Source organism: Miscanthus floridulus, chromosome 18, assembly GCF_019320115.1.
Source record: "Miscanthus floridulus cultivar M001 chromosome 18, ASM1932011v1, whole genome shotgun sequence".
In the NCBI taxonomy this organism is placed as follows: Eukaryota; Viridiplantae; Streptophyta; class Magnoliopsida; order Poales; family Poaceae; genus Miscanthus; species Miscanthus floridulus.
This window is the reverse complement of record NC_089597.1, coordinates 55133522-55152571: the sequence shown is the minus strand read 5'-3', so window position 1 is coordinate 55152571 and position 19050 is coordinate 55133522. Positions and strand designations below refer to the sequence as shown.

General features: G+C 46.8%; 1 protein-coding gene and 1 pseudogene across 1 annotated transcript; one reads left to right on the top strand and one right to left on the bottom strand.

Moving 5' to 3' along the window:
* Positions 1-3578: 3578 nt before the first annotated feature.
* Positions 3579-5831, bottom strand: LOC136522808 (pentatricopeptide repeat-containing protein At3g61520, mitochondrial-like). The gene has a single exon (XM_066516611.1). It carries the CDS (start codon positions 5742-5744, stop codon positions 3963-3965), a length of 1782 nt encoding a protein of 593 aa, XP_066372708.1. The 5' UTR covers positions 5745-5831; the 3' UTR covers positions 3579-3962.
* Positions 5832-8528: 2697 nt separating this feature from the next.
* LOC136523868 (tuliposide A-converting enzyme 1, chloroplastic-like) lies at positions 8529-12000 on the top strand (annotated as a pseudogene).
* Positions 12001-19050: the final 7050 nt, after the last annotated feature.

Here is a 19050-nt window from a genome sequence, read left to right as displayed (position 1 = left end):
TTTCTTTCTTCTTTTCCTTAACCTTTCGCGGTTCTTCCGGCCATTGGTTCTTAAGACCATACAACTACTCTTTGAAACAACACTTTGCCATTGAAAGCACCTAAATAAGGTGACATTAGTACACGCGCACATAGAGCTAAACATTTAAACAAATACACTTTCCACTTACTTCGTGTTTGTTCAGACACACAAACTCCAAAGTATTCTCAGGGTTTATCACAGCTTGATCTCCACATTCGTACAGAGGAGGTTCCTCGAGTCGTCTAACTGTGGCTAGGTGTTTCTCCTTAGCCGTCATTGGCGGAGGGTTAGGGGGTGGAACCCACCGCTTGAAGTGCTCACGTGGATGTCTCCCTGTAAACCAATCGTCGAAAAGGAGGTACCTAGGATCAAACTTGTCTACACCGTCGATCCATTAAAAGAAAAAGCATCTCTCATGGTCCTACACAACGAGATTCTAACTAAATATTAGTAGCATACTTACACAAATAAAGAAAAAAGATAGTGAAAACAATTTTTTACATTAAAACGACTGCATGTGTAGAAGCACCGCGCCACTGTGTCTGAATGTTTCGATTGAAAAACGTGGACTGGGAAACCAGTCACAGTTAGGGACAAAGAGGTCGGGAGGGATGGGGACATCTTTGCTAGACGCATTGGGGTATAATTCTCGAAGACGACCCCGTTTTCGTTAAAACTCCTCCCGATACATTTTTGCATCTAGCAAAACGGATGTAATTTAACAAACAAAAATCAAAACATCACAAATTAATGCCAATGAGAACCATAACTACAATACAACCAATTTCATTCTAAGAACTGAAAGCAATTAACATTAAACCCTAAACCTAGGGTTTCCAATGTTATGCACAACAATGAACCCATAAAATATAACAACATGCGCTGCAATTACCTATGTTTAATACAAATATTAAAAATTGCATGAAACCCTAAGTCATGACGATTCTTAGGTTGAAAAATCCGACTAATATATACCGAATTGATACAAAAAAAAATAGAAGAGGAGCGAGGATACCTTGCTCTCGAAGATCTACGGATCAAATCAAAGTTTCCAAGATCCAATATGTCGATTCGTGAGGTATGACGAAGTAGGGAAAGAAAAAACACGAGAGGGAGGAGAAAGAAAAGGAAGAAGGCTCGGGCAAAAAGGTTGGGGCCGGGCTTAAAACACAAGCTCGACGCCGTAGCTCCTGGCATCGAGCTCGACGCCAGGAGCTACGGCGCCGAGCTTGGCGCCAGGGTGTCACCGCCACGTTGGCTTCGAGCCCAAGAGCTCGGGCTTCGAGCCCAAGAGCTCGGCGCCAGCAACGATGGCACCGAGACGTGTAAGCTCGGCGCCAGCAACGATGGCACCGAGCTGAGGGTCTAAATTCTGAAATCTTTCCTCCAGGGACATATTTGTGAATTTTTTTCAAAAAAAAGGCTAAAAAATAAAAAATTCGGTACCACCGACAGCCTTGCCATGGGTTCAATCTACATTCAATCTCTGCTCCAGTTTAAATTGTTATTGGTGGTGCTTGAGTTTTCCTTTTTGCAGGTCCTGTAGAAGATGAATTCACATGTTACTACTGGGATTTGCAACATTTGAACATAATTACAGATTTTACTCACGTATATATATAGTAGGGAGAGCTGTGTACTACTGCATGAAGGTATGACATATGAGTTGGCACTCTTAGGTGTGGTTTTTTGTTAGAAGTGCACTCAAACTAATAGCGAGGCTATTTGGTTTGTTGACATTTGCAAGGCTAAGACTGTTGTGTAATTATGAATGTCCACATGAGAATTTTCTTACGGTACTTCACATGTGCAGCAATTGGAAGGTAGACAAACCAGAAAAGAAAATTGCTTGTATGGCACTCTTCAAATTTCTTGAATTAGGCCTAACACCAATTGGAGCTTAAATTGTAACTGTTCAGAAGTTCTGAGTTCTGCTTGCAAGTCTGCACATAAGGTTTGCTAATATAGGCTAATTCAAAGATGCAGCACTATGTGATGACAAGTTTAATCCTTGATCTATATTTGTCCATGTAATCTCAAAACTAACAATGCAAGCAGAAGGTTAATTCATACTATTTACTAATTTACCTTTCTGTGATAGGGCACAGGCGTAGGCGACATCTCTAGGACTGCAATTGTGGAGCAACCAGGACCTCCGTTATGCCATTCTCTTCAATATGGTCACTGAAGTTTGCAGCTCAAGCTGACCACAGACATTGGCAAGCAAGGATGATGAGGCTGAAGTATGGTTAAAAAGAACCTCACTACTCCAAATCGACAATTACATTCCTAGATCTACCTAGCAATGGTTAGGCCCCGTTTTTATCTTTCAAGGCAATAGAGGAAATTGTCAGGATATTTTTACTGACAATCACAATCAGCAATACGTACAAAATAAATGGTTTGGCATATGGAGAAGATGCCAGAAGCAATCTCAACGATGCTATTGCTAGACATAGTAACAATCAAAATATAGAAGTCAGTACATATCTCAAGCTAAGAATACTCAAATCCACATTTCAAAAGCTTTCTTGCATGATCACTATCAGTTAAGAGAGTTGTGCATGAAGGATTGTTCAAACATCAGTTCTCCTGTAAGAGAACATTCACACTTTATTCTTTCAAATATGGTGAATATGCCTTTCTGAATAACTTCAAATGCAATATGCATTTACATTCTACTAATAGATTCATCCATGCATCCTTTAAATACAGATTTTTACAATTGTCAAGGGAGCTGTATATGAAGGATTCTATAATTGAAAAATCAAATTCAATCATACTGGATTCATATAAGAAGATTTAGAGGGCAAAAGACTTGAAAGCATATAAACTAAAAAATGGAATATAGCCTTTGCAAGAGGGCCTTTGTTCTAACCAAGGTTCATGCCAGAGGGTTCCAAACATTAACTACATAGAGTGATGGAATATAGCCTTTGCAAGAGGGCCTTTGTTCTAACCAAGGTTCATGCCAGAGGGTTCCAAACATTAACTACATAGAGTGCAGATTTGTTGCCCAGGGGGCCTAGTGCCCTCGTTAGCTAAATTACCATGTTGCAATGTTTCAAAAAATCATCACAAAAATCTTTTATGTAGTTAAAGTTAAGTATAGCCGCAACAATTCAGTTTGAAACTCATCCTGGATGCTAAGAAACAAATTAGACAAGCAGTCAATCTGGCACTGTTCATCATGTGCTGACAGTGACACTTCTGTTTTTTTAATCACAGCACCAAAGATGAATTTCAAACTGAATTGTTGCGGCTACACTTAACTTTAGGTGTACTACATACATGAATTTTGTGATGATGTTTGAAACATTACAACATGGTATTTTAGAACAAGAGTGCCAGCCCCTGGGCGCATATGATTTTCCTAACTACATATGCTTATGCCCTTAACATTTATTCTTTTTTCTGACAAAATTATTCAACATTATCTGTTGAAGAATAAGGACTTCATCATTTGATATAGACTTATAGAGTGGTGTCAAGAATGACTTGGTACATTGGTATCTGTTCAACTGTCATCTAATAAGGGGAGTTAATACTTAATAGGCTTGAATTCCAAATCCATTTTTCTACATTCTTCAACAGCTATAAATCTACAAAACCAAACAAAGGAAATGAAATAGTACCTAACTTGCAAAGACCTGATTGGCAACAAAAGAATACCCTTATGAGTTGCCACAATATGTGCCAAATAACCTGCTCTGAATCAATTATGCCTTACGGCCCCCTAAAACAGAACGAACACTTCTACAATACAGGCTATGGTTGCTGCCAATTCTGACCAAGGAATCCATCTCATAGGGCTAGCTAGGATTTAGAAAATGGTTTCCAAATTCTTGCGTCTGAGCCAAGTCAAATTGATCTTCCAGTTATGAATTAAACACAGACATTGCAACTTTAGTTAATATGATGATACAAAATTCATTTCATGGTCAAACACGTAAGGCATGATTATCCTTTTGATCCCTTTGCTGCATGAAACATTTTAATCTCTCTGTTTCACCAATTTCAGGCAGCCATTCCATGAGAACATCCATAGTCACATAATCAGGAGTGCACCTCTCTTCTCTCATCCGGTCCATAAGTTCAAAAGCCTTCTCTGGCATGTTCTTATCTTGAAGACCTTTCAACAATGCATTGTAGGTTGTCACATTTGCAGGCACATTGTTTTCCCTCATCTCATCAAACAGCTTGATAGCTGCATCAACTTCTCTGCTCTTGCAGAGGAAGTCAATTAGAGTATTGTATATTACAGTGTTGGGTTGAATCCTGGCCTCATCCATGGACCTGAAAATTCTTAATGCCTCATCTGTTTTACCAGCTTTGCAATATCCATGTACCAATGTACCAAAAGTGACCACAGTAGGCTGACAGCCATCATCAATCATATTCCCCAATAATTCATCCACAGCTGAGAAATCTCCTGCTTTGCACAAACAAGACAACAGGGTATTGTAGGTGTACACATCTGGCTGAAGACCAGCTCCTTTCATCTCCTCAAGCAACTCATAGGCCTCATGCAACCTTTTCTTCCGGCAAAATCCACCAATCAGAATGTTGTATGCCTTTGAGTCCAACTTAAATCCTGCCTTCTTCATCGATGTCGCAATGGTGCAAGCATCCACCAACCGCCCTGCTTGTGTCAATCCAGATATCATGGTGAAATACATGACTGCATCTGGTGGATGCCCTTGTTCCGCCATCTCATGGAACAACTCCATGGCCATTCCCACATTGTTGCAGTGGAGGAAAGCACTAACCAAAGTGCTATAGGTCACAGCATTGCCCCTGGCCTCCAGCCAAGCTGTCCTCTTCTCGCGGAAGAAATCCAGTGCAGCACCAACCCTCCCAAGTCGGCATAAGCCACCAACAATTGTGTTCATCGTGATAACATTCGGTGCCACACCCTCTTTCTCCATTCTCTCCACAATTTGGCAAGCCATGCCAATATCCCCCACTCGACAACACGCATCAGCCAAGCAGTTATATGTAACCGTGTTGGGCGCACACCCATGCACGCGCCTCATCCGCTCATCCACGAACACAATGGCATCCTGCAGCCTGCCAATCTTGCACAGCCCATCCACTACGGTGTTCAAGATGACAATATCCGCGCAGACGTCCGAGCCTGGGCTGGACATTCGGTCGAGCACCATGAGCGCATCCCCCACGCGGCCTGCCTTGCAGAGCCCGTTGAGAAGTATCCCATAGGTGACGATATCAGGCTTGACGGAGGCCTCTCGCATGGAGGTGAACAGCTCCGTCATGCCGCGCAGGTTGCCAGCGCGGCCGAGCGCGGAAAGGAGGGAGTTGAAGGCGGAAACATCCGGCGCCGGCGCGCCCGCGGCGAGGGAGTCGCGGAGGAAGCTTGCGGCGTCGGCTGGGGAGGAGAAGCGCGCGAGGAGCTTGGAAAGGAGCGACGCGGAGGGAGGCGGGATGCGGTGGCGGGCCGCGAGGGAGTGGAGGGTAGCGAGGAAGGCAGGCGTGAATGCGTGGGACGGCTCGGCGATGAGGGCGTATAGCTCTGAGGCGAGGCCAGGCGATGCGCGGAGGAGGGACAGCGTGGCGGTGGAGAGGGTGTGCCCGTGGAGGAGGTTGGCGAGGATGGCGGCGGCGTTTGGGGTGTTGGGGGTGGGAGAGGAGGTGGAGGAGAGGCGGCGGCGGGATCGGAGCTTGTGGACAGCAGGCAGCACGAGCCGCCGGATCGACGACATGGTGGACGGCAGCGGCTCAGGAAGTGACTAGGCAGCTCATCGATACGGCCGGCCGTGGAGACGTGGGACTGGAGAGCGGTCCGGAGAAGGTCTCAGCACTGTGCTCGGCGCCTCGGCGGCGAGCAAGGTGGGGGTTTACTCCTTTTTTTTCTTTTTTTTTTATAATATGGTTTATTAATTAAATTAAATATACGTCATTATATAAATATATAATTTGATCCGCTGCTACTATTGGTCATCATATAGGAATGATGCCATTATAATTTATAATGTCTGTTTGAACCGTGCTACTTTGCGCGTGTTTAGTTGGGTGAAAGTTGAAAATTTAGCTACTATAGCACTTTCGTTTTTATTTGATAAATAGTGTTCAATCATGGACTAATTAGGCTCAAAACGTTCGTCTCGCAATTTTCAACCAAACTGTGCAAGTAGTTTTTTTCGTCTACATTTAACGCTCCATGCATGTATCGCAAAATTCGATGTGATGGTACTATAGCACTTTTTAGAAATTTTGGGTTGAAACTAAACACGCGCTTTACATGTCTCCAACAATTTTGGATCCACATATTGGCTTATGTATCCGATAGACTTATGGACTTATGGTTCAAAAAAATATCCCTCCATCAGCCGGCACATGTATCGTTCCCGTTTCTCTCCCTCCCTAATCCATGTCTAATCGTTGCTCTCTTCTTATGAAGACAATTCCATAAATACCGTGGGTCTGTTTGGCTGGCCGTAAAGCTGCCTGTACTGATTTATATGGCTGATTTTTTGGAGAGAAAAATATTGTACCATGGCTTATAAGCCAGCGAATAAGCTGGCTGATAAGACCAGCCGAACACTCCCATCATAAATAGTCTGTTTGTTTCGGCTGAAATGATCGTGGATTATTACTGCTGGCTGGTTTGGTGTGAAAGAAAAATACTGTTCTAGCTTATAATCCACGATCGTTTACGACCAAACGAACGGGCTGAAAATATCTCAATTTTATATGAACCTCTAAAAAAATTATTGTGATCTTTATGCTATGGTTTCAATTTTTCTTCTCTTTGATCTTTACTATCACCTGCGTCACATATGTTACTTAGGGTCTATTTAAATCAAAGGGCTAATTGCTAGCTAACTAAAAATTAGCAGTAGTGTATCTAAGGGTATGTTTTAATTCATTAGCACTAAAAATTAGTAGCTAAAATTAGAATCAGTGGGTCTAAACAGACCTGCTAATTATTAGTTGAAGGACTGCTAACTATTAGTTTTATTAGCAGGTTTAGAGTTGTTAATAGGTGCTAATAGCTCATATACACCTTTAACTCACTATCCAACCACCTATTGGTAGGTGGATCTAAACATCCTCCTGCTAAAAGTTAGCAGCTATTAGAGCATCTCCAAGAGTTCCCAAAACAATATCTCGATCCATGATTTTACAGCTCCAACAGCTCCCAACCCCATCTCTCAATCTTTTGGCACTTGGAATAATATACCCCATGCATGGATAAATATGCACGCATATCATTAGGCCAATCTAAGGTAGAAGGATGTGAGAAAAATAATAAGTAGGACAAAGTTCTTGATACAAATATATAGAAGAGAAAGAAAGTATAAAAGTGGTTGAGGTGATTTAGAAATAATTTATAATTTTTTATATAAATTACCTTCTATCTTTTCGAATCGAGATTTTGGAAAGAAAGCTAACAAATATGCTCCCAACATTTTTAATCACTCGGAAAACTCATCACTTTACCAAGGACGTGGGGAAAAAGGAAAGCAACTGCAAAATGACCATTTGTAAAAGAAAACTGACCTCATAATGTTAACTTAAGTAACAGATGTGACGGTAGTAGTAGCGAAGGAAAGAGAGAAAGTAGAGGAAGACAAATAGAGTTATGTTGTCTTATATATAGATGCGTACTTATTTCGGAAAAATTTAAACTCTAGAAGTGCACTAATTATTTTGATACGGAGGTAGTTGTTTATAGGAACATACAAAGGGAACTCTCTTTCCTCTTTTTTTTTTTCTTCATCCTTCCGTGGCAGAATACCTCATGGGCCAACGAAGGGATGAAATTATGGGCTTTTCATCTATCAGAGTACAAGAGTCAAAGTAGGCTGAAACATTATAAACGAGGCCCATCGATGTCTACACAGTATTAGGTCCGCACGGGCCCAATGGGTCGAAAGTGCTTACCTAATACGGCACTGGAGTATACATTTGCCAATTGCCATTGTGTCCGTCAGCCTCTTGCCTTCCTCGCGGAAATTTCCTTGTCAGCAATTTCCACACGGCATTTTCTCCGCTTCCGCAGCGATGGACATGGACATCTCCACGGACCCTTTTAATATCGACTGCAACTGGCTTTGGTTGGCTCGGGTCGAGCAGCTCCAAGAGTTTGTCAAATTTTACTTAGTAAATCTTGTGATTTGCTAACTCCCAAAATTATATGTCAAGTAAAAAAATAATCCATCTCCAAGTTTGGTATTTTTGACTTGGTAAAATAAAAAAACTCGTTAACAAAACGAAGAGACTCGCTAAGCGAACGAAGAGCCCCGCTAAGCGAATGAAGAGCCCCGTGAAGAAACGAAGAGCCCCGGATGCCAAGCCGTATACGCGTGCGTATATTTGCGCCCGCGGAGGGAAGATTTGCCAAGTTGCTATTGATGCCAAGTTATTTTGCCAAACTATTGGAGACTATTTTTTCTTGTTTTGCTAAAATTATATGGATGCCAAGTTGAGATAGCAAACTCTTGGAGATGCTCTAAGACTTGGGAGCCTTCGCCCATCCGATCTCTAGCTTGCTGCCTTGTTGTTACTACTCCCCACGCACCCGCTGCACCCTTTCGCCATGGATCCGAGCTCCGACATCATCCTCAACACTCGGTTCTTCCGCATCTACAGCAACCGGCGCATCGACCGCTTGATGGGCACCGAAACCATGCCGGCCGGCTTTGATCCCACCACCGGCGTCACCTCCAATGACGTCGTTATAGACAGCGACGCCGGCCCAAATTTTTTGTTTTTTGTCTTTTTTTTTTAAAGTTTTTCACAAATATGTCGTTAGAGGTATGATTTTAAAATCTGGATCCTTAACTCGGCGCTATTTTTTGTAGCGCCGAGCTTACAAGTCTCAGCGTCAAAGGGTTTCGCGTTTAGGTCGGGGTCACGTTGGCAGCGTGGATGCTGACCTGGCAGGCAGCACGGCGCCAAGGTTATTGGCGCCGAGCTTGGCGCTGTGGTTATTAGCATCGTTCTCGGCGCCGAGGTGGTGTTTTAACCCGGCGCCCAACCTTCCTGCCCGAGCCTTTTTTTCTCTTCTTTCTCCTCCTCTCGGGTTTTTTCTCTCCCCACTTTGCCCTACCTCACGAATTGGCATATTGGACCTTGAAAACTTTGATTTGATCCGTAGATCTTCGAGAGCAAGATATCCTCGCTCCCTCCTACTTTTTTTTCACATCGATTCGGTATATATTAGTTGGATTTTTCGACTTAAGAATCGTCATTACTTAGGGTTTCATGCAATTTTAATATTTATATTATACAACCGTAGGATGCCAAGGCTTGAAAAGGCTAGCAAACCAAGATAACATCAGCGCACGTTGTTATGTTATGGATTCATTGTCGTGGATCAAATGGAAGAACCAAGATAACATCAGCGCGCGTTGTTATGTTATGGATTCATTGTCGTGGATCAAATGGAAAACCCTAGGTGTATGGTTTAATGTTAATTTATTTCGGTTCTTAGAACGAAAATGGTTAAATTATAGTTATGGCTGGATGATCGAAAATGTCTTCGACCTATTACCTCTGTCTAGTGGTGTTCGTGTTTATGTACTTTTACGACATCCTTACCAGGTAGGTAAGCCCGATAAAAAAAACACGTATAGGCAAGGTAGCCGAGTGCGATGAACTGGTCACGGCAGCCTGCTGAGCGTGCGTAGCCACCGTGACCATCGGGAGAGTGATGAAGATATACCTCTGGCATAGTGCAATTTTCTTTAATGTCACCCAATCACGCTGCTGTATGATTTCGAATTATTTGTCTACTACACTGCGTACTTCTTGCTTTTATAAGTATAGTATCAGTTTTATGGTATTCTCGCTGTATCAGCTGAGTATTTGGTATATTATATGAAATTCAATGCACCCCTGACGTTAATCACATCTCTGTGATAGGTGCTTGAAGGCTGGAGGAGTAGGTTGGAATCTGATACATCAGGGAGACGCACAGCGTTGGAAACAGCTTATAGTCAAGTAATACTATGCATTGAAATGGGGAAAAGCTGCATGCATCGTGACCCAAGTAAGAGGCCCTGTATACGCGACATCATTGATAGGCTTGGTGACATCGAAACCAGTGAAGGATCATCAGCCACAAGCATACAAGGTCTCTCATATGTAACAACTAACTAAATAGATACTATCAATTCACTACTAACTGTTAAGTACTACTAACTAACTATGTCAAGTAACTATCTAACTAACTATGTAACTAAGTATATAACTAATTAACTAACTATCTTACTAACTATATAACTATGTAACTAACTATATATCAAACTATGTAAAGTATCCACCAATCAACCTATCAATCTAAATATCTTTCTACCTATCTAAATCACTACCACACTAACCAACTAATAACCATTGTTAAATAACTAAATTTAAAAACTAATGTACCTCGAGTGCAGAGGAGGCGCAGCCGGTTGACAAGAGGCAGAGACGGCTGGCGGGGAAGCTGTCATGCGCCCACGCGTGCACCCGGCCGGCAATCGGAGTGGCCAAGTGGGCGGGTGCGGGCGGCCACAGGAGGCCGGCAAACGGCACCCCTCTACCAACCTACCGGGGCGAGGCAGCTGGGCCGCCGCAGCGGGCAGGCCGGCCGGCGTGGGTGGGGCGCGGCGGCCACGGCGGGGACGCCGGGGTGGGCGGGGCGCAGCAGCCGCGGTGAGGCGAGCGGGGCAAGGCAGCCGAGGCGGCGGGACGACCGGCCAGCGCGCGGCGCCTGGGGATGGGGAGTGGGGCGCGGCCGCACCAACCTGCGCGGGACGGGGCGTCGAACCGGTAAAAGGGGCGGGCGCATGGCCGGCCGGGAGACAATGACGGTGGTCGGGGCGGGGGACGGCAAGGACGAGCAACGCCAGCGGCGGGAGGTGTCGGGCACGAGAGAGAGTGAGAGAGAAAGGAAGAGAGGAAAAGGAAGGAAGGAAGAGAGAAAGGAAACAGACCCACCTGTAAGGCCGGCTCGGCGCCAGGATCTTTGGCGCCAAGATCTACGTCGTCGAGCTGGCTACCATGTCACCCCCGGCTCTACTTTGATGCCGACGTGGCCCCCGACCTAGGCGCCAAACCCTTTGGCGCTGAGACATGTAATCTAAACTTAGGGTCCAGATTTTGAAAACAGACCTCCAGGGGCATATTTGTGAAAAACTTTCAAAAAAGGGCCAAAAAAATAAAAAATTCGGACACCGACCTAACGTCCGCCTCTACCTCCCGGACATGGCTACGTTTACTGGGTCACCGCCCAATGACGACAACAACAAGAAGCTCCCGATGCTAGTCTACTTCCACGGAGGTGGCTTCGTCACCTAGTTGGCAGCGTCTCCAGTCTACCAACGCTTCCTCAACGCCCTAGCCATGAAGGCCGGCCTGCTCATCGTCTCTATGAACTACCGCCTCACGCTAGAGCACCTGCGGTAGGTAGGCTACAAGGACTCCTTCCGCGCGCTCAAGTGGGCGGCCTCTATCGATAACGGGGATGACCCCCGGCTATCATGCCACGGCGACTTGCGCCGCGTGTTCCTAGCCGACGATAGCGCCGGCGGGAACATTGTCCACAACATCGCTATGATGGCCGCCGCACGCGCGTCATCGGAACCACAGATCGAGGGCGCGGTCCTCCTGCACGCCGAGTTCAGGGGCAGCGAGCCCGTTGACGGTGAGGCGCTGGCGTCTATAGTGATGATGGAGAAGCTATGGGCGGTCATGTGCCTCAAGCCGACGGATGGCATGGATGACATGTGGGTCAATCCCCTGGCCACCGCGGCGCCGAACCTACGAGACCTGCTGTGCGAGAGGGTGCTCGTCTACACAGTGAAACTAGACTCCCTGCTACCGAGGGATAGGGCGTACTACGAGGCCATCAAGGCAAGCGAGTGGTTTGAGTCCTAGGGCCAGGACCATGTCTTCTTCCACTTCAAGCCCGTCTGTGATGTGGTCATGGCGCTCATGGATCGACTGGCCGTGTTCTTTCTTGGGAAATGAAATTCATCAAGTGTAAGATGTGGAGAAAGACTGAGACGAATGGAATAAAAAGAAGATGCAACTCATTGCTGAATCGAATAATTGAGCTCGACCCTCGAAAAAAACAATAATAATACGCCACATGCGTCCGTCTGTCTGGACAGACCGACCCACCCATGCCGCTCACCTACGCTGCGTGACACAGGCCTAAACCCATGTCACCCATCCATGTCATGCATCGCGTGCACCTGTCCCACTCCGCGCTTGCTGCTGCCGCCTCGCTCCTTCCCTCTCGTCGCACGCACAACATGCTTCCCACCTATCTCGCTCGCCACCTGTCCGGCTGAGCCAAGGCCAGTGCTAGTGGTGCTGACGATGGTGGTGCTCGCGCACCGCCACTAGTGTTGGTGCTGGTGGCTCTCACACGCCACCGCTCACCGCCAACGCTTGGAATCGACCGGCCCCGGCCTTCCCTATGTTGTAGAACGCATGTTTCAGAAGTATGTTTCATATGGACGTTGCAATGGTAGTTTTCGGATGTTGCACATGTTGCAATGGTTATACATGTATGTTGCAAGAGTTTGTTCAAAATGTTTCATCTATTTCAGAAGCATGTTGCAAGTGTTTTTTCTAGATGTTGAATATGTTGCAATGACTATGTTGCAAATGTATGTTCTAAAGGTTTTATCTGTTTTAGGCGTATGTTGCAATTGTTTTATCTGAGTGCTGCAAAAGTAGATCTAGTTGTAGGGTCGTTGAATGAGGAAAAGAGAGCTAGCGCGGGAGCCATGGCGGCGTCGATGTGGGAAGGAGGCGCAAGCCACGCAAGGTTGGTGTGGAAGAGGCGGGGAGTCAACCGAGCGACATGGAATAGGTGGTGTCGATGAAATATATCTAACAGTCTACCGAGGGGTATGCCCACGGTAGTAGATGAATCGGTGGAGGTGAGCGTAAGGGAGCCAGATGGTGACACAGAATGTGAGAGACAGCGATTAGACATGTTCGGGCCGTCAGCTTGACGTAATACCCTACGTCATGTGTCTTTGTGGATTGTATTGCATATGATCAGATGAAAATGAGGGGGTCCCTACCCGCCATATATATCTCGGCTGGTAGGGTTATAGATCGGTTATTTCTATCCTGGTCGGTTTTACAAGATAGGAAGTTACAAATATTACGGGATCTGGCATATCCGAGCGAGTCTCCTAGATCACCGAAGATCTTCACGCAGTCTTATGAGGCACGCCGACCTATGTCATGCCTCGCACGGTGTAGTCTTGTAGACCAGGCCTCCACCAGTGGTGTGGCCCATGCATCATCTTATGGGCTGGACCTCCCCTAACGGCTCGGCCCATGTACAACCCTACTGGTATTAGGGGTTATACCCCCATAGCTAGTTCTCGAGCACCTTGCATCCATTGGGCAACACCGTCTTGAGCTTGTCCGAGCTGTTGAGCGTTCTTCCAAGCTGCTGAACATGTTGTTCGAGCAGTTTGAACATGCATCCGAGCTGCCTGAGCATGCGTTCGAGTTGTCTGAGCATGCGTCCGAGCTGTCTGAGCATGTGTCCGAGCTATTCATCTGGTTGCTAGAGCCGAGCACACTCAAAACCAGGGTTTGTCAGAAGGATGTAAGGAGCTCAAGTAAATTTTTTTTAAAGTCTCCACCTTGGGTGAAGTGTGCCCACTTAGGTTCCGGGCGTCGAAGTTGGTTGCATGGTGTCCATGACTTAGTTAGCATGGAAGAACTTAACCATTTTGTAAAAGATTAGGTAAAAATAAGCACATTCACCACGATGTGAAGTGTGCCCACTTAGTCCCCAAGCCTAGCAATAGGTGAAGTAGTCACGTGATGCCATGGTCCAAAGTAGTGGTCTTCAGGTGCTGGCCCAGTCCCTAATGTCTCTAGAAACTAGTGTAGAAATAAATACAGTCATCACGAGATGACGTGTACACACGTAGTCCCCGAGCCTGCTGGAAGATTACGAAGAAATCTTGTAGTAGGGTTAGAGAAAAAATATCGTGTCATAGCAACACTCAACATTGAATATCAACCCGCATTTGACATGGTTTGACACGGTGGCCCACCAGGCCCACTCAGCGGCCTAGCGGCATACGGAGACTATGGAAGAGAATGCGACACGGCGGGCATGGTTTCCCAAAAACCCTAGAAGGCAGAGGGTAAGGGGGCGAACCGTTATAAGAGCACCGTGACCCCGGCGCACATTCCCAACTTTTTGTCCACCACTTCATCTTCTTCCTCGTGGCCACACCGCTTCGCTTGGCAACTGCTCTACCATTATAGCAACTGCAAGCGCACAACCTCCTCTAGGAAACGGATCTGCTAGATGGCATCTAAAAGAAACCATGACAGTTTGAGTAGAGCATCACACGAGCTCAATCGTGCTGAGGAATGGGTGGCATCCGTCAGTAATGAGGCCCTATCCTTTTGGGCTGGAGGGTGTAGGATCTATGTACCAGAATGCCATCCATCACCTCTTTGTTGACCACATTGAGCACGACCATGTCACCGACCTCTTCATGATCGGCCCAACTTACTCTGGTCAGCCCATGCCCATGGTCAACATGGTGGCTATTCGCTAGCTTTCGGATGATCCCTCTCTTCTGACCGAATCCCTCCATAACATTCTAAACGAGAGCCCTAATGATTATTCCAAGGGCTCAACCAAGACCGCATCGAGCTGCCCTGCTTTCCCTCCAGGGTTTAGGGGCATGATCTTCCATGTCATCCACGACAACATCACCAAGGACGATGAAACCGCTGAAGAACTCGAAGCTCGTCTAGCGAAGAATGCCGATCGCTAACATCGTCGAGATGCAGAAGCAGCCCAAGTGGTCGATGAAGATGGTCATGGCCCACCTCGCTATCAATGTAATCTAGAGGAGGTGTTTGACATGGTGGGTGACCAGCCAATCTACCAGACTCCAAGCGCCAATCTAGCCATCGCTTTCAACGAGCTCAACAAACTCCCTCACACTCTAGAGGTCGAGAAGGTCCAAGCACATATCATTGCAGCACAAGTCCAAGTCAACGAGTTCTAGAACAATGCCCCATCTTATTCCACCACATCAGCTCATAGCCACTACTCTCATCGCAATGGAGGAGGCCAGCATCATGGCGTCGAGGGCCCTCAACCTTAGGCTGGAGGTCCCTACCTCCATGGAGGATCCATATGTGACTATGAAGCTCATTCACACCATGACGGCCGCCCACCATGCCCCTAGGGAGGTCAAGGTGGCAACCGTAACCAAGAGGTCAATCAACCCCCTCGCGACCTTTGTGACCACATCAACGCCGGCGTAGATGTCCGTGGCCGCATCGAAAACAATAGGTCTGCATGCTACGAAGCAGAGATTGAGCTTCGCCAGCAATTCAATGTCGAACATGAGGGATTTGCTGCCCATCAAGTGCCACTTCCCACCGGCGCATCAGGACTTCGCGCCCTTTATGGAAAGGCTCTGAGCCGTCTGGTGGCCTGTGGGTTTCAAGGTTCTTGGTGTTAACACCTATGATGGAAAGGCCAACCCCGCTCAGTGGCTAACTCTATATGAGATCGCCGTAAGAGCCACAGGCGGAGATGAAGACGTCATGGTGAACTATCTACCCATCATGCTTAACCAGTCAGTGAACAACTGGCTCCTTAGCCTATGGGAGAATTCCATCCTATCTTGGGATGACCTCAAGAAAGTCTTCATCGATAATTATATGGCCACGTGTGAACAGCCCAGCACCAAGTATGACCTGGACAACCTTCATCAGTCCTCCAAGGAGTCCCTGCATGACTTCATCAGGCGTTTCTTGGAGACAAGAAATTCTATTCCCAACATCACTAATGCCGAGGCCATCATCGCTTTCACCAAGGGGCTCCAGCACAAGCAACTCCGTGGCAAGCTGTACCGCAAGAGGCCCACAACCATCGGCGAGCTGATGCAAACAACAAATAGATATGCCGACGCCAAAGAAGCTGAGTGGGCTGCCCGCTTTGCTCACCACCAACGCTGCGATGATGACCATTGTGAAGACAAGCGCTGCGACGACTGCGACTGCCGTTGTGACAACCAAGACTATCGTGACAACCACGATCACCGCTATGATGACTATGAGCCCTAGCGTGACAACCACCTAGATAGCTCAAGAGGCAGACAAGGCCGCCGTCGCTGGCCTAATAATTCCATCAACATCATCAACGCCCATGCCAAGCGCACCTATGACGCTGACTTTGGCAAGCTGCTAGATGGCCCATGCCCTATCCACAAGGATGGCAAGCACACCATGTGAGAGTGCAGAGGCCTAAAGACAGTGTGAGAATGAGGCATGAAGACAATGAGACCGAAGACGGTCAAGGCGGAGAACGAGGCAAGAATAAGGGCCCAACCTACCAGGACCCCACCAAGACCGTCGCCACCAACTTTGGTGGGAGAGCTGTCTCTGAAGACAAGCGAGAGCAGAAGCTTGTAGCCCAACGTGTCATGTTGATCACTACATATGATAGCCCCATCGCTGATCCCAAATACCTCGATTGGTTAGAGCACCCGATCACCTTCTCCAGGGCCGACCAGTGGTCGGATATCCCTTACCTAGGGCATTTCCCACAAGTCCTAGATCCCATCATCAAGGACAACCACTTCTAGAAGGTTCTCATCGACGAAGGGAGCACCATCAACATCCTTTTCACTAGGTCCCTAGAGGAGCTAGGGATCAAGAAAAAAGACCTTACCCCCATGGACTCTCCATTCTAGGGATCATTCTCGAAAAAGCGTCCCTACCTTTGGGACATATTACACTGCCGGTACAATTCAACAACGTCAAGCACTTCCACGTCGACTACGTCAACTTCTTGGTTGCCAACTTCAACATGGCGTACCATGCCATTCTTGGCCGACTAGCCCTCTCCAAGTTTATGGCCATGCCACATTACACGTACCTAGTGTTGATGATGCCGATAGAGCAGGGGGTCCTCTCCTTGCGCGCCAACCTCGACGTCGCCTACTCCTGTGAGAAGGAAAGCTCCACGCTCATCGAGGCTACTAACATCTCCATCTACATGTAGGACTGCCTCGTGTCTTCATAGCAGATTTCCCCACATGACCTAGAGATCCCAACCATGGAGGCCACTCGAGTGTCAACAAAGTCCAAGGAGGTGAAGGAAGTGGTCCTCGTCCCCGGTGACCAGTCTAAGACTGCTTGGATTGGGGCTAACCTCGATCCCAAATGGGAAGACGCGCTCATTAGCTTCCTAAGGGAGCATGTTGACATGTTCGCATGGAAACCAGCGGACATGCCCGGTGTGCCTCAAGAGATGATCGAGCACTCCTTAAATGTCTCGGCGACCACCAAGCCAATCAAGCAGAAGCTTCGACGATTCACGCAGGACAAAAAGGAGACCATTAGGGTAGAAATAATCTGGCTCTTAGTTGCCAGTTTTATCAAAGAGGTGTATCATCCGAAGTGGATAGCCAACCCAGTTCTTGTAAGAAAAAAGAATAAAGAATGGAGAATATGCGTTGATTACACCGATCTCAACAAACACTGTCCTAAAGACCCCTTTGGCTTACCTCGCATTGACGAGGTCATAGATTCTACAGCCGGTTGTGAGCTCCTATGCCTTTTAGATTGCTACTCTAGTTATCACTAGATTGCACTGAAGGAAGAAGACCAGATCAAGACGTCGTTCACTATGCCCTTCGGCGCCTACTACTACACAACCATGTCCTTCGGGCTCAAGAACGTGGGTGTGACTTATCAAAGAGCCATCCAGCGCTACCTCAAGGACCAGATCTGGAAGAACATCAAGGCCTATGATGATGAGATGGTGATTAAGTCTAAGACTATCGACACTCTCATCGCCGACCGCACCAAAGTTTTCAAAGCCCTAAAAGTGTACCGATAGAAGCCGAATCCCACAAAATGCATTTTTGGCGTTCCATCCGTTATCCTACTAGGCAACATCGTTAGTCGTCGTGGCATCGAAGCCAACCCAGAGAAGATAGTGGCAGTGACCAACATGAAGCCACCGACCTATGTCAAGGATGTCTAGAAGCTAACGGGGTGCATGGCGTCTTTAAGTCATTTCATATCCCATCTAGGCAAAAAGGGACTCCCCTTTTTCAAGCAACTCAGGGCTCTAGAGAAATTTGTCTGGTCAGAGGACACTGATAAGGAATTTGATGAGCTCAAGTGATTCCTCACCATACCTCCGATCATGACCGCCCCCAAAAGGATGAAACCCTGCTAATCTACATCGCAATGACCAATCGGGTAGTCAGCACTGCCATCGTTGTTGAACAAGAAGAGGCCAGACACGCATACAAAGTCTAGCGCCCAGTCTACTTCATCAGCGAGGTCTTAAACGAGTCTAAGACTCGCTACCCCTAGGTCCAGAAGCTGTTGTACACCATCTTGATCACATCCCAGAAGCTCCATCACTACTTCAACGCCTACCACATAGCGGTAGTTACTGAGTGAAAGGGTCAAGATGCCTAAGAGGGGGGGGTGAATTGGGCTAATTCTAAATTTCTTTGCAATAATTAAACTCTACGGTTAGCCCAATTAACCCCTTGTGCCTAGAAAGTGTTTCTATTGATCTAACGCACAAAAGTTTAGCACCCTAAGTTCCAATCCTACTCTAGCATGGCAATTCTAGGAATATAAATGACAAGAATTGAATTGCTCAAAGTAAATGCTCAAAGTAGAGAGAGAAGGAGGAACGCGGCGATGTTTTGCCGAGGTATCAGAGAGTCGCCACTCCCCACTAGTCCTCATTGGAGCACTCACGCAAGGGTGTAGCTCCCCCGTGATCCGTGCAATGATCAAGTGCTCTCTACGGGTTGATTCTTCGACACTCCGTTGCGGTGAATCACCCACAACTGCTCACAACTTGAGTTGGGTCATCCACAAGCTCCGTCGGATGATCACCAATCTCCCAATTACCACCAAGCCATCTAGGTGATGGCGATCACCAAGAGTAACAAACACGAGCTCTCACTTTACCACGATAAGCCTAATGAGAAGGGTGGATGAACACTTTGCTACTCTTGATCTCACTAATGA